General features: G+C 47.5%; 1 protein-coding gene across 3 annotated transcripts in view; it reads left to right on the top strand.

The window, feature by feature from the left end:
* CDK5RAP2 (CDK5 regulatory subunit associated protein 2) overlaps positions 1-14865 on the top strand; it is a 157729-nt gene that overhangs the window by 28249 nt on the left and 114615 nt on the right. For 2 of the 3 annotated variants that reach the window (XM_070430795.1, XM_070430794.1), the window contains exons 6-8: positions 7221-7344; positions 10053-10207; positions 14612-14774. In XM_070430795.1, coding sequence (XP_070286896.1) covers positions 7221-7344; positions 10053-10207; positions 14612-14774 — 442 coding nt within the window. Of the gene's footprint in view, positions 1-7220; positions 7345-7823; positions 7909-10052; positions 10208-14611; positions 14775-14865 lie in introns of those variants that run through there. The other variant, XM_070430796.1, reaches the window with a different exon arrangement.

Raw genomic sequence — 14865 nt, 5'->3', positions numbered from 1 at the left:
ATTCTCCAAACTGCCCAAACTAGTGTTTAAGGCCCTTTGGTCTGATCTTATTTACCAGTTTATTCTGAAAATATTTATTAAGCAGCTGTTCTGTGCTGCACTGGCCTCAGCTCCTGGGGATGCAGTGGTGAGCCAGACAGGCACATGGGGCTTGCATTCTAGTGTGACTGATGGGGATCAAATACTTCAATAATAAATATATCAATGCAAACTGGGAGAAGAGCTGTGAGAAAAATAAAGTGAGCTGTGAGAACTTATAGCAGCGGGAGTAGTTACCTAAGTATATGTCTATGAGAGGCCTTGTGCATGGATTCGTGCACCAGTGGAGTCCCTTGGCCTGGCCTGTGGGGATCTGGCTGAAACCAGCAGTCTGACATCCCCTGAGGGGTCCCGGAGTGCAAGAGGGCACTCTGCAAAGTTGCTGTGGCTCGGCAGCTCTTGCATTGAGCGTCTGTCCCCCTGGTGGTCAGTGCATGTCATAGCTACGGGCCAGTCGGCCGGTTGCTTAGGCTTTTATATATATCAGGGGTGCTCCAACTTTTTAAACAGGGGGCCAGTTCACTGTCCCTCAGACCGTTGGAGGGCCGGACTATAGTTAAAAAAAAAACTATGAACAAATTCCTATGCACACTGCACACACCTTATTTTGAAGTAAAAAAACAAAACGGGAACAAATACAATATTTGTATTTGCATGTGGCCCGCGGCCGTAGTTTGAGGACCCCTGATATATATAGATAGATAGCAGGGAAGAGACCCTGAGGAAGTAGCATTTGAGATGAGGTCTGAGAGGTCAGTAGGAATTCACCAGGTGAAAGGGTGGTAAAAAGTGTTTAAAGGGAAAGAAATGTACAGGTCTGAGGAAATAGAATCTGCCTAGGGGGCTCAGCCTCATCTTGCAGTGTCTGGAGATTTTGGTCTTTATCCTAAAATCAAAGAAAAAACAATCATGGGTTTTAAGCAACTGATACAATTAGAGTTTTGTTTTCTAAAAGGTTGCTCTGAATGCTGAATGGGAAATGTTTGGTAGAGGGAGAGGGAGTGGAAGAGTGAGAAGGCTAGTACAGTAGTGTAGGTGACAGATTAGTGACGGAGGTAGATGGTGTATGGGAAAGACACTTAGGAAGCAAAATGAACAGGACTTGGGGGATGGGAAGGAAGCTGGCAAGGATAGGTTAGGGATCAGATCACGAGCTCTGTTTAAGAATGCTCACAGTGACTAGCTGCTCCAGCTTTCTCTCCACCAATTTTTAATCCCAAACACAGTTCACAGATACTAGAAAGGGTTCCTGTTCCTGCTACTCGACCATTGCCCTGGCAGACCTCTTCCCTGCCCAGCCCTCCCAGCCCCTATGCCTTTCCTGTTGTCCACCCTTAATACAGGTTTCTGTTGAATCCCATGTGGCTGCCTCAGCCCACATCAGTCTCTTCACAAACTTCTCGGGAATATAATGACAATCCCATATGTGGATAGCACTTTTCAGTGTATAAAACACTTTCACATCTATTTGCATTCCATCGTTATCCTGAGAGTTCATCAAATCTTGAGGAAAGCCTCGTGAGAGAGGAGGGAATTTCAGTTTGGAGAAGGGAAGGGCCATGACTAACATCCTTCAGCCAGAAAGATCAGAGCTGGCTTAGAACTCAAGTTTGTGACTTCTGGTCCAGCACGAGGTTTCAGATTCTTTTTAATTTTCATGTGTGTTTCTCATTTCTTCAACATGATTGTACATCTAAGCCAAAAGGACCTTTTCCTTGGTGGAGTACGGGGCAGTGGAAAGGGCCGGCTCTGGGTTGGCTCTACCAGTAGGTAGGACTGTGGTCTCCGAGCCTTGGCTTCTCAGTCGTTGCTACATCCTAGGGCTTTTGTGCAGATGACCTGCCATAGGATACGCACACCGTCTACCACAGACCTGCTCAATGGCCTTTCCCTTGACTTCTACCTGCCCGGCACTTGGCAGTGTGTGTGTGATACAACCTTGTTGATGGAAAAATAGCTTTTTATTAATGCCCTCAACTCCCTTTTTATGGTTTTATGGTTGTTTTTATGGGTGGGGTAGGGGGGTGGATATGGGAAAAGCCCCTGTTTTTCTCCAAAGAACTATAATTAGAACAGAAAGAGGAAACGTTGATGGTTAACAAGAGTAGCGAGGGCGGTGTTTATAGAAGTTCTCTTTTGTACTGGGTGGAAAGCTGGATTAGACCACTTTCCTCTCCTTAGGTCTTGCTCTCTGTCTTGTCTGTTGGCCCAAATTCTATGAGGAAGGAAAGGGCAGAGGGAGGGAACTAACATTTATTGAGATCCTTCTTAGCCCCTAACCCTGTGCCTGGCACTTGACATGCTTTATGCACCTGACTTTACAGCAGTTCTGTGAGGCAGCCAGTATTCCCATTTGAGTGAAGAGGAAACGGGGCTCAGGGGAGTGAGGGAACTTGCCCAAGTTGGCAACAGAGCTGGGGCTGATCTGGCTCTGGAGCCCACTCTGCCTCGCTGTGAAGTAAACATATATGTTCGCTGATTTTCCATTGTTCTGTTTTTCAGTTACCATAAGGGGACATTAAAACCAAAAGCAGACATATTGGCAGGAGTGAATTTTATCTCTGTAGCTTTAAAACACAAACAAAAATAATAATTCCATTAGTAGAGGAAAATTGCACCATACTGCTGAGTATAAATTTTATTGCTACAGTAACTGTAAAATACAAAGATGATAAATGAAAAGTTGGAACATTTATTATTGGGTGTATATTTTATTGGTATAACTAAAATGCAAACAAACTGAATAATGCCGTTACTTGTTAAAAATTGTAGTCGGCCTTTTGACAATGTGTGTGATGCTGACTGTAAAACACTAAGGTTTGATCTGGGCGGACAGGAGGGAGCCAGTATATTTGCACCCGCTGGGTGGAGTGGAGGGTAGGGGAGGGGTAATGGAGCCATTTGCTAGAGGAGGGCTAAAACATTTGTGGTGGTTCGAGGAAATTGAGGACTGGAAAATTCGGTATCCAAGGTTCAGGAAGGAAAAGCTTCTTTTCTAGAATTCTTTTTTATTTTTAAAATTATTCTTGATACTATTACAACTGTCCCCCATTTCCTCCCCTTTAGTCCAGAATTCTTGCAGCCATGTAGAATGCCCTCTTGAGAAGTGGCAGAAATGATTGTGAGTCATGTGAATGCCCTACAGTACTGGTCAAGAAGTGAGCTGAGGGACGGGGCTCAGGATGCTTGGTGGCATTAATCAGGAAGTGGCAGCTTTGGTCTTAGTTCAGGCCAGTGGACGATCTGTTCTCAGCTGGGACACCAGCGGAGGGTAGAATGAGGCCGCTCAGCATCTTAGCAGAGGCAGCGCTGCGGTGGCCGCGGGGACCACAGGCTGTCCTGCAGCACTCAGATCAGAGAGGAAGGAGCCCCGTGCTTTGGCCACCGCATGTGCTAATTCAAAGAGGGCATCACCTCATTTTTCAAATGAGGAAACTGAGGTGAAAGAGGTAATTTACCCAGAGTCACACTGAGGCCATAATAGAGTACAAATTTGGAAGCAGATCTGTTCTGCTTCAGAGCCCATGTTCTTTCTTCCCAATTGTCCACATTGAATTCCATTAAAATGATATCATGACACTGGGGCCTTGTGAAGGCTCGTTGGTGAAAGGAAACAAGATATGAATAAAGCCTTTATTTGCACGCAGTTCATGTCTGAGGCTTGGACAGCAAGTATGGCCCTCTTGACTTTCCATTGTTCTCAGTCAAAAATTCACATGGCCCGTGCATGTGCATGTCTGATCACATGGCTCTTGGTCGGAAAAGTCTTACATACCCCTAACGCAGGGCTTGGGAGGCTGGTGGTGAATAGATTTGTCCTATTGCAGTTTTCTGAGAAACCAGCTTTAGGTGGAGCCGTTTCCTTATATTATTCTGCCTTCTGGAAACCCACAATCATTTTAGAAACCCAATAGAACTGCTCTGTGTACAGGTCTCCCAAATTCATATCTGACACTGTTTTTCTTCTGGGGAGAAGCAGATGAAAGGCGTCAGTGGTTGTAGTCCTCTGTCTGATTTCGGTGTGCCATCCCCACCACTGCCTGTCAGGAGGACAGAATGTTTATTCCGTGGTGCCACAGTGATGTGAAGTCTGCATTTCATGTTAGAGTAACACGGAGTGTGGGCTGCTTGCGTGCTCTCTTCTCCTCATGCCCTAAGTAGTAGCTAGTGCTCATACATAGCAGTGTGCTGTATTTAAAATGCTTTTCCTCCAAGCCCCAGCCAGGTAGCTCAGTTGGTTAGAGCATCATCCTGAATGCCAAGGTTGTGGGTTCAGTTTTGATCGGGACACATGCAACAATCGACCAGTGAATCCATAAATAAATGGAACAACAAATCGATGTTTCTCTTTGTGTCTCTGTCTTTCTCTCTCTCTCTCAAAAATTAATAAATAAAATTTAAAAATAAAATAAAATGCTTCCCCTCCTGCTGAAACATACCAACCTTTATCCCTCAGATTCATTTGTTACATATTTTCTGTGTACATTGGTTTGTCAAGTCAGCTCTCCACCTTTCCTACCACTGGTGGAGGTGTGCTTTGTTGGAAGTTTCCTGGTGGGAAACTTGGCAATAGCTGTCAAAAAAGTCTTAAAAGAATACTTACACTTTGACCATGTAATTCCCTTTCTAGGAATTGATGCTAAGGAAATCACTGGATAGTTTACATACAAGGATGCTTTTTCATCACAACATTGCTTATACTAGTAATAATAAACAATAACACTGACATTTGTTGAATACTTTGTTGAGTACTTTGGCCACTGTTCTCAGAGCTTTGTAAGTGTTATTGGACAAATATATAAAATCAGAAGCAATTTAAATGTTTTAAAAATAGGGGTTGATTTAATATAGTACATTTCATATAGCAAATTATTACGTAGTCTTTAAAAATGATACACATTTGTATTTATTGACACAAAAGGTGTTTTAGTGTGTTAAGCAATAAAATTATGATGATATATAGATGATACTTACTTTGTTTTTAAATTTGTATTTTTATTGACTCATAATTGACATTTAACATTGTGCAAGTTTAAGGGGTACAACATGTTGATTTAATGTATTTATATATCATACTAGAGGCCCGGTGCACAAAAATTTGTGCACTCCGGGGGGGCGGGGGGGAGAGGGGGGTCCCTCAGCCTGGCCTGTGCCCTCTCGCAGTCTGGGACCCCTCGGGAGATAACGACCTGCTGGCTTAGGCTTGCTCCCGGGTGGCAGAGGGCAGGCCCAATCCCTAGGTGCAGCGCCTGGTCGGGCTCAGAGCAGGGCCGATTGGGGAGTTGGGGCGCCGCCCGCTGTCATGCACAGAGCAGGGCGGATGGGGAGGTTGTGATGCCACCCCTAGTCACGTTCAGGATAGGGCCGATTGGGGGATTGGGGCACCGCCCCGTCACACTCAAGGCAGGGTCGATGGGGAGGTTGTGGCGCCACCCCCTGTCACGCAAAGAGCAGGGCCGATCAGGGGGTTGGGGCGCTGCCCCCTGTCACTCACAGAGCAGGGCCGATCAGGGGGTTGGGGCGCTGCCCCCTGTCACTCACAGAGCAGGGCCGATCAGGGGGGTTGGGGCGCTGCCCCCTGTCACTCACAGAGCAGGGCCAATGAGGGGGGTTGGGGCGCTGCCCCCTGTCACTCACAGAGCAGGGCCGATCAGGGGGTTGGGGCGCTGCCCCCCTGTCACTCACAGAGCAGGGCCGATCAGGGGGTTGGGGCGCTGCCCCCTGTCACTCACAGAGCAGGGCCGATCAGGGGGGGTTGGGGCGCTGCTCCCTGTCACTCACAGAGCAGGGCCGATCAGGGGGGTTGGGGCGCTGCCCCCTGTCACTCACAGAGCAGGGCCGATCAGGGGGTTGGGGTGCTGCCCCCTGTCACTCACAGAGCAGGGCCGATCAGGGGGGTTGGGGCGCTGCCCCCTGTCACTCACAGAGCAGGGCCGATCAGGGGGGTTTGGGAAGCTCCCCCCTGTCACACACAGAGCAGGGCCCATCAGGGGTTTGGGAAGCTCCCCCCTGTCACACACAGAGCAGGGCCCATCAGGGGTTTGGGGAGCTCCCCCCGTCACGCACAGAGCAGGGCCCATCAGGGGGTTGAGGAGCTCCCCCCTGTCACACACAGAGCAGGGCCAATAGGGGAGTTGGGGCACCACCCCCTGTCACACACAGAGCAGGGTCCGTGGGGGGGGGGGGGGAGTTGGGGCGCCACACCCTGTCACACACAGAGCAGGGCCAATCAGGGGGTTGGGGTGCCGCCACTGTCACACTCAGGGCAGGGCCGATGGGGAGGTATGGCTCTACCCCATCTCACATAGAGCAGGGCCGATCAGGGGGTTGGGGCGCTGCCCCCTGTCACACACAGAGCCACAGGGCGATCAGGGGGTTTGGGCACTGCCCTCTGTCACGCTGATCCCGGTGCCGGGAGGTCTCGTGGCTCCACTGATCCCGCCCGGCAGGGTCACAGATCCGGGTCCCAGACCGCAGACAGCCTTGCCTGCTGCCGCCTGCCTTCAGTATGCAAATTAGCCGCCATCTTGTTGCTTCAGGGTGGGGGTCCCCACTGGGGTGCCTGGCCAGTCTGGGTGAGGGGCTGAGGGCGGTTTTCAGGCTGGCGGGCGACTGGAGCTCCAAACCTCTCCTTTTTTTCTTTTTTTTTTATTCTGGCATTTATTTACCTTCTATGGCTGTCACTGGAGCTGAGAGCCGGCTTTCTCTCTGAGGCTCGGCTGAAAGCAGGTTTCTGGCCTTTGTTTTCTGTATTCGAAACAATGTTGCGACTCCAGCTCTGAGATCCCGGCTGACTGACAGGGGGTTTCTGGGCTTTTGTTTATCTTCTATAAATGTTACTATGTTTCCAACTGAAGCTCAGAGGCCGGCGGGGAACGTTGGAGTCCTCTGTCACTGAAGGAAGCAGGCCTCCCTGTTCGCATCAGCTGCCTGGCTGCCGGCCGCCATCTTGGCTGACAGTTACTTTGTATATCCTCACTGATTAGCCAATGGGAAGGGTAGCGGTCGTACGCCAATTACCATGTTTCTCTTTTATTAGTGTAGATGGTCAGTGTTTTTGAGTTACAAATATTAATTAAAATAAAAAAGAAGCTCAGCACAGGCCCATGGGGGGATTTGTTGTTTCTTGGGGTGATTAAAATCACTACCTGACCGTCACCCTTATTTGCCTCATTTTGCAGCAAAGCAGTTGAGAGCCTCGCTGAAGGGGGCGGCTCAGAAGTTCGGCGGGTGAAAGAGGATGCTCAGAAGAAGGTGCAGCAGGTCGAAGATCTCCTAACCAAAAGGATATTCCTTTTGGAAGAGGCAAGTCTGGAGACCCTGTGGAAAGAGTGTTTCTTTCAGTGGGGTTAATAACGGAGTGGGCAGAATTGTGTTTCTTTCCTCATAAACTTCCGCAGACATGAGAGCCATCCTCATTGAATATCTCTGGGGTTCCAGCTCCATCAGAGCCGCTTGGCATAAAGAATTTACACCCTTTCACCCTGAAAACTGGCCATTATTATTTTATTTCTATAGATGAGGACACTGAGGTATGGAGAGAAATACTAACCAGTCCAGGTTTAATCCTGCATTTAAATGTAGACTGCTGTCTCTAAACTCCGTGTTCTTGGTACACCACTCTTCTTATTATCTAGTTTAGTGCCTTTATTTCACTGAGGAGGAAACTGAGGCCCAGAGAGGGAAGCCACTCACCCTACATTAGCTGAGCCTGGAACCAGATTTTCTGACTTGTAGGTCATTGTGTGTCCATGCAGTCCCGCCCGGCGTGTCCAGCCTCCACGCCACCATCCACCGGTGTTGACTGAGGACCTGTCTGGAGGCTCTGTATGTAGCTCCGCCTCCTGATTCCAGTCAGATGCGTCCTAGGTATTACACAGGTTTCCTCCATTGAAGCTAATATTAACTAAACTAATTATTTAGTTCTTGGTCTTTGAAGTCTGTTGTTTCATCTCACTTTTTCTACCTGCAACCCTGATTTTTTCTAAGCAGGTAGGAGGAGAAATAGCGCCAAAGAGCGCTTCTGGATACAAAGAGTGAATACATTTGTACTGTAATTTGCAGCTAACAATGGCCTTTTCCAGTCAGGATGTTCAGTTCAGCTCTTGTTCATGAGCATGTATAGATATTAGGTTGATCATATGGATGAGGAAATAGGCTCAGGGAAGGGGAGAAAGTAGTCCTCGTCATTAGTGGTAGAGCTGGGACCAAAAGAAGAGGCTCTGAGCCCAAGTTCTGAATTTTAGTTAAGATGACTGTGAGACTGCCCTAGGATGTTTGGCTCAGCCTGTGGACCCCAAGATCCCGAGTTTGATTCCGGTCAAGGACATGTACCTTGGTTGCAGGCTCCTCCCTTGCCTGGGCCCTCCTTGGGTGTGTGCAGGAGGCAACCAGTCAATGTGTTTCTCTCACATCAATATTTCTCTCTGTCTTTCCCTCTCTCTTCCACTCTCTAAAAAATCAATGAAAAAATATCCTCGGGTGAGGATTAAAACAAACAAACAAACAAACAATATGATAGTGAGACTTTTAAGAGACTTAACCTAATCTTGCTCATTCATCTTATTTTTCCCAGTAAGTGCCTCCCAGTGTGTTGGGCTGCCAGTGTAACTGACAGTGCTGGGTTCAGTCCCTGTTCTGTCACTTACTAGCTTTGTCACCTTGGATAAAGCATTTGCCTTCCCTGAGCCTTTGCCTCTGTAAAACGAGGCTAGTGATACCTGCTTGGCTAGTAATTGTAATAACAACAGCAGTACTAACAATTTGTGGAGGGCTTACCACATGTGAGCACCCTTCTCAGCGTTTTACATATATTGACTTAGGTAATCCCCTCAGCAAACCTAGGAGGTAAATGCTGTATCATCCTTTAACAACAGAAAGAACATGATGACCAGCAGAGTGGCTGAGTCACTTGCTTAAGGTGACACAGGCAGTAAGTGCCTGGTGGTCTGGCTGCAGAGCCTGCATTGTAAACTGCAGTAATCTGTCTCTCTATGTCAGTGTTTAGGCATGACTGAGAATCAAAGAAAATATAAACAGCTTCTTGTAAAGCCTGGCATTGAGTAAGCTCCCACTGAATAATAGGCTTCGTTGTTTGTTGTCTCAAAATATTGGGAAATGATTTTTCCCAGCTGTCATTGAGATTGACAGGCATGCCTCTTGGGGAGACAGCGTTCAGGAGGCCCAGGAGGGAAAAGGTGGGGAGGAGGAAGTCACATTTTTCTTGAGTTTCCTGAGATGCAGCAGGCACTTGACAGCCTCGCAACAATTCTCTGGCGAGATGGTCATTAGGAAGCTGGGTCTCAGAGAGGTTAAGTGACTATCCAAGGTCACACAGCAAATAAGTGGGAGCTGGGTTTTGAACCTAGTTTGATTTGACTTTCATCTTTGTGATGCAGTCAGAGGCAGTTGGCATGAGCAGTCAGAGATGCCCATCGACTTCGGGTCACTTTCAGGAGCAGCAGGGCCTTTCCCCTAACACAGACGCTGCCTGCATGACTTAGATAATTTCCTTGTCGGCCTCTGTGAGTGCTCAGGAAGAACATAGAGTTTTTCACCACCTAAATCACTTTGGAGATGGAGAAAATGTACTTAGAGTTGTATCATCATTATCTGAAAAAACCCCACAAAAAACTGAGGGGGCGGTGGGGTATGGAATGAATTTGTGTGGAGATTGTGGTGACTCTGGAATATATGTATGTTTAAGTATTGAGAGGTATGTTACTCCTTGTTCTCATCGAGCTGTAAATATTGATCTGATTTTTCAAAACCACAACAGTTCTTATATAGTTGAGTCTTTTCCATTGGAAATGCCTATTACTCTTCAGGATACAAGAAGGAAAGATGGCTGGCAAATGTATTTATTACTGATTCTCCCCATGTAGAGTACAATTCAGGGAGGGGAAATGTGCCGGAGAAAAAGTCATAAATATTTATATTTTAATCCAATTTCCTTTCAAAGAGTTCCCAATTGTATTGAAAAATTGCATCAAATGCATTTAATTTAACTCTAGGATGTGAAAGCCGCCCAAGCAGAACTGGAAAAGGCCTTTGCAGGGACAGAAACGGAGAAGGCTCTTCGGTTGAGCTTGGAAAACAAGCTTTCAGAGATGAAGAAGATGCACGAGGGGGACTTGGACATGGCTCTGGTCCTGGAAGAGAAAGACAGGTCTGGCTCTTGTCCCTGTGATACCCTGACAGTCATTTATCTGGCAGTCCTTTTCCCACCCTTTTCCTACTGGTTCCCCACAGTAAGGAAACTAGGAATGTGAGGACAGAGAGAGAGGTAGTAGATAGAACTTCATGCTGGAATTTGCTACTCAGGTACTAAATTTAGCATTCAGTCTTGGCTGTAAGCTTCCTGGTAGTCAAAGGAAAGAAGGAAAAACAATCTTGATGGACATAAGATTCACATTGTTCATAAAATAAAACAAGTTAGTAACTCAGGAGACGCCCAGTTTTACTTGACATTGTTAAGAGACTTGTGGATCTTCTTGTAGGGAACAGTTAATGTCTACATCCCCACAGTAAATACCAGTGCATTTTATGTGACCTGTTTCTGGCATATCTTTTAGTGTGGGCTGAGGGCCCAGGTTTGTACAGTGCAAGGGGCCAAAACAATGCACACCAAGTACAGAGCTCTTCGATGGTCCAGGAGTAAAATGTGTGCTGTTTAGACTACGGTGTCAGAACTAGGGATGGAGAAGAATAAGAGATACTTAGAAGGTAGAATCAATGACATGTTGGCTTGAAGGGCTTGGTGGCTTATTGGATTTGGGGCTGAGGGAAAAGGCTGCCGAGATACTCCCTCACCCAGATGAGCAGTGGTGGGATGGTATTGCAGTTGGCTGAGTGTGGGACAGAAAGGGAGAAAGATGTTTTTGGGTAGAGGGGGTGGGAAGATGAGCTTTCAGTTGGGACATGTTGGGTTGAAGGATTGTGCTAGCCAAGAGGAGAGTCCAGGTGGTACTTGGGAATACAGATCAAGGCCCAGATTAGAGGAGATAAACATTCATTCATTAGCCACCTACTGAGCATGGCCTGGGTTGGGTGCCAGGAATGCAAAGGGGAGCACTGTCTTCCTTATAGGGAGTTCCCAAGTGTAGGAGGGGACAGATGTAAAGGGAAGATGGTGCTGGAGGTAAGTTCAGGGTTCTGTGCTGTGACAGAGGGGAGGGAGCTCTGCTTGGGTGAGGAGCAGGGAAGGCTTCTCAGAGGAGGAGTGCTGGGAGTTGGGTGAGGAAGCCTTGCCACTCGAGGGAACGGCAAGTGCAAAGGTGTGGAGTCTGGCTCATTTCAAGATAATTACAGAGGAAAGTGGTCCCCGATGAAACTTGGATTCTCATCTGTTTGGAAAAGGGAATTTGGGAAGGATTAATGCTTGTTGAGTTCTTACCAGCCCAAGCGGTGGGGTCTCCATGGACGTGGGTAGTCAGGTCAGGGCCTTGTGAAAGGCTTCGTCTTCCTGGGGTTTCCTGGAGTCTGGCTGCATAGGCACAGAAACCTGAGCTGTCAGCATTGCGAATGCGTCTGTCCCAGGGGTAGATGTGTCCCAGCCACACTCCCAGAGACCTAAGAGCAGCCAGATGCCTACTCAGGGTTCCTGCTCGCTCTGGGCGCGGCCCTCTGGTGGAGCTCTCCTGGGTCTAAGGTCAGTGTGTCCTCCCTGAAGGCAGGCCTATCTAGGAAGCTAAATCCATGTGAGAAGGTGAGTGCTGAGCGAAGAATTGGAATAAGGGTCTCCGTCACGCCCTGGTGAGGTGGATCCAGATTGGCCACACAGATTGGCCCGCCTTTGGGCAGGGCCCTCACGAGGATGTCCTTGTCTTTCTGGGCCCCCACCACCCTTTTCAAAGGTGTGCACTTTAGCTACTTGATTTCCTTCAATCTGACCTTGAAGTTAGTCTGTATCTTTAAGGTAGTTGACAGTGAAGAACCCTGCAGTGAAGTTTGGCCTTTGGATGTTTTATCTGTTTGTGTTTTTTTTAGAGTTTAACTAAAAACATCTAATTTTATGTAAGAATCTGAATTTCCAAATTCTCTCGAAAACCTGAGAGGTGTGGGAGGATGGGCCGTGGTATTGCTCGGGTGCGGCCGCTCCCTCAGGTGGCCTGGCGCTCCTGCTTGGCTGCAGTCCGCACAGGCCTCCCCTGCTCATTTCCATCCCTAGCTGCACCTTGCTGTAAGGACCTAAAAAAAGAGTTTTCTCGAGGTGGAAGGTACACACAACGCAACACATGCATTTTCGAGTACAGTTTGGTGCCTTTACCTCTCCAGGGGATTATATGATGATTTCAGAGTTGAGCCCCTAGAGGGCACTCTTACTTCTCTTTCCTAGTTTTGGGGGGTGTTGTATTGACGCTGCCAGTTCTCGCTGTATCCAGTTGTCTTAGTCCATTTGGTGCCATAACAAAATAATACACACTGGATCGCTTATAAATAATACCTTTATTTCTTACAGTTGTGGATGCTGGAAGTCCACGGTCAGGGTGCAGCGTGGTTAGGTGAGGGGCCCCTTTAGGTCCTCTTTCTCGTTGTGTCCCCACCTGGCAGAAGGACCAAGGGATCTCTCTAGAGCTTCCTTTATAAGGCATCACTCCAATTTACGAGAGCTCCACTGTCATGACCTTGTTTTCTCCCAAATGCGTCCCAAATGACACCTCCTAATGTCAACATTTTTGGGGACACACGATGTTCAGACAGTGTGCCAGGTGCTCGAGCTGCTTTTGGCTCCCTCCTCACCTGCACCCGGGCACCTATCCTCTTTCTGCCAGGGTAAGTTGCTTTTTAGGTTTAGCTACAAACACTCTTAAGGTCTTTTGACAAAATACTAATCACTGAATGCTAAAAAAAGTACTAATTATAGCAACTGTCACTTGTTGAGTTCTGCCATATGCCTGGAGCTGTGGAGGGCCCTTTTAAAAAGCTTATCTCCCTCCCACGTAAGCAAGTTATCCCCACTTTATAGCTGAGGAGATGCAGGCTTAGAGCTGAAATAATTTGACTGTTGTCAGGGAACAGTTAATAGAGGGAATTTGGTGGCCTCCAGAAGGGTGTGTTCAGCTCTACCTAAGGGGGCTCTCGGGGTGTCGACTGGCAAAGCTTCCCCGAGAATAATCCCTAATGAAGTCTGGTGTATGATGGGTGTCTAGCAGGTGGAGGTGGCGGTGGAGTTGTGAAGGGCATTCTAGGTACAGGAGCTGTGGGAACAAAGGTCTAGAGCAGGGGTGGGCAAGCTTTTTGTGAGTGCGTGCCAAAACCAGCAAAATCTCTGACTCAAAATTCTTCTGCGTGCCAACCCTAATTTTTTGAGAACATGTTACGCCTACTTGATATCTCTTAAGGTGTACATATGTGAAGAACCTTGAAGAAATAATAAAATTCATTTGAGCGACAAAAACACAGTATATGATGATGAAAAATACATTTATTTTTTAATGTATACATGTACACTGATAGTCCGACAGAAAACTTTATGACTCTGATATTATCAGTGGGACTTTTGCTGCTGCATCACTGATGACAGAGATTTTACATCAGGTTTATATTTCGTGACCTTCAGAGATATGCACGAGCTACTACTTTCATCCGTCAGGCTACTCCTATTACGAGACTTAACAAAATTCATCATTGAGAACAAAGGTTCACAAGCGTATGTGGATGAAACCAAAACACTGGTCGGATCTAGGAAGGCAGGGAGAGTTAAGGCAGAGGCATAGAAATTGCTCTTCCCCTCTCTCATCAATCCATGTCTATGGTCTTTAAGATAACTTGTTATGTAAAATTATTTATTTATCTAAGATGCACCTACACTGAATTTATCTGAAAAATAAACAAGTCGATATTAAGAAAAAAACTGTAAATGGAAGATTATAAGAGAGGGTTTCTCGTGCCAGCAAAAGATACTGGTGTGCCAGGGATTGCCCACCCCTGGTCTAGAGGCCCAGCACAGCCTGGCTTCTGGAGAGATCTGGAAGTGTGGCTCCCGAGGGCGATGGGGGGTGGGGTTGGGGGGGTTTTCCTGTGAGAGGTGATGCCGAAGCTTCAGCAGGGCCTCTGATCTCGGCCCTAAAAGCTCGGGCTCGACTGCCTGCCCGGGAGTTTTTTCTTCATCTTGAAAGTCAGTATATTTTAAACTTTGCCCTGAGATGCCTCGGAGAGACGTTCTTTGTTTTTCACATTTACCAGAATATTTCTGCTTTATCGGTCATGTTTGTTTAGCCTTCAGTGCCAGATTTCTTTTGGAGAGAAGATTTCTTGGCTGGAAAAATTTAGTAATCCACAGCTGTCAGTGGTGGGGACTGTTGAACGATCGAGCAGGGGTGTGACTCAGTCAGACCATAGTCCAGTAGCTCGGAGGGTGGATCGTCCGGGGCCAGGCTGGAGGTGAGGAGACAGTTAATGTCACACAGATTCTGGCCCTTAGTCTCCGACCTGCAAAATGCGATTTCGTTCATGTTCAGTCACTGGACATGTCTACTTTGAAGATGTCTGGCCCCATTTCCTACCTCCTCCTGCTCCACTGAGCTGAGAGATCAGTGTAGAATTAATATTGAAATCTGTTCTCTTTTAGACTGATTGAGGAGTTGAGGCTGTCTTTGAAGAGCAAAGAAGCTTTAATTCAGCGCCTGAGAGAGGAGAAATCTCAGATGGTGCCTGCTGCTGAGAATGTGTCATCTGGAGAGCTCCGAGGGCTTTCTGCTGCTCGCAGGGCTGAAAAGGAGAGAGACACCGTGGTGAGGCCACAGGACGTGGAGGGGACTTTAGTTAGCACACCAGACTGCACGGGCCATGGGACGCACATGAAGCCCCTGGCTCACCCACAGT

Source organism: Myotis yumanensis, unplaced genomic scaffold (assembly GCF_028538775.1).
Source record: "Myotis yumanensis isolate MYYU_CA2020_CCGP unplaced genomic scaffold, mMyoYum1.0.hap1 SCAF_12, whole genome shotgun sequence".
Lineage (NCBI taxonomy): Eukaryota > Metazoa > Chordata > Mammalia > Chiroptera > Vespertilionidae > Myotis > Myotis yumanensis.
Note: the sequence above shows the minus strand (reverse complement) of the source record. Positions and strands in the feature narration are given on the sequence as shown.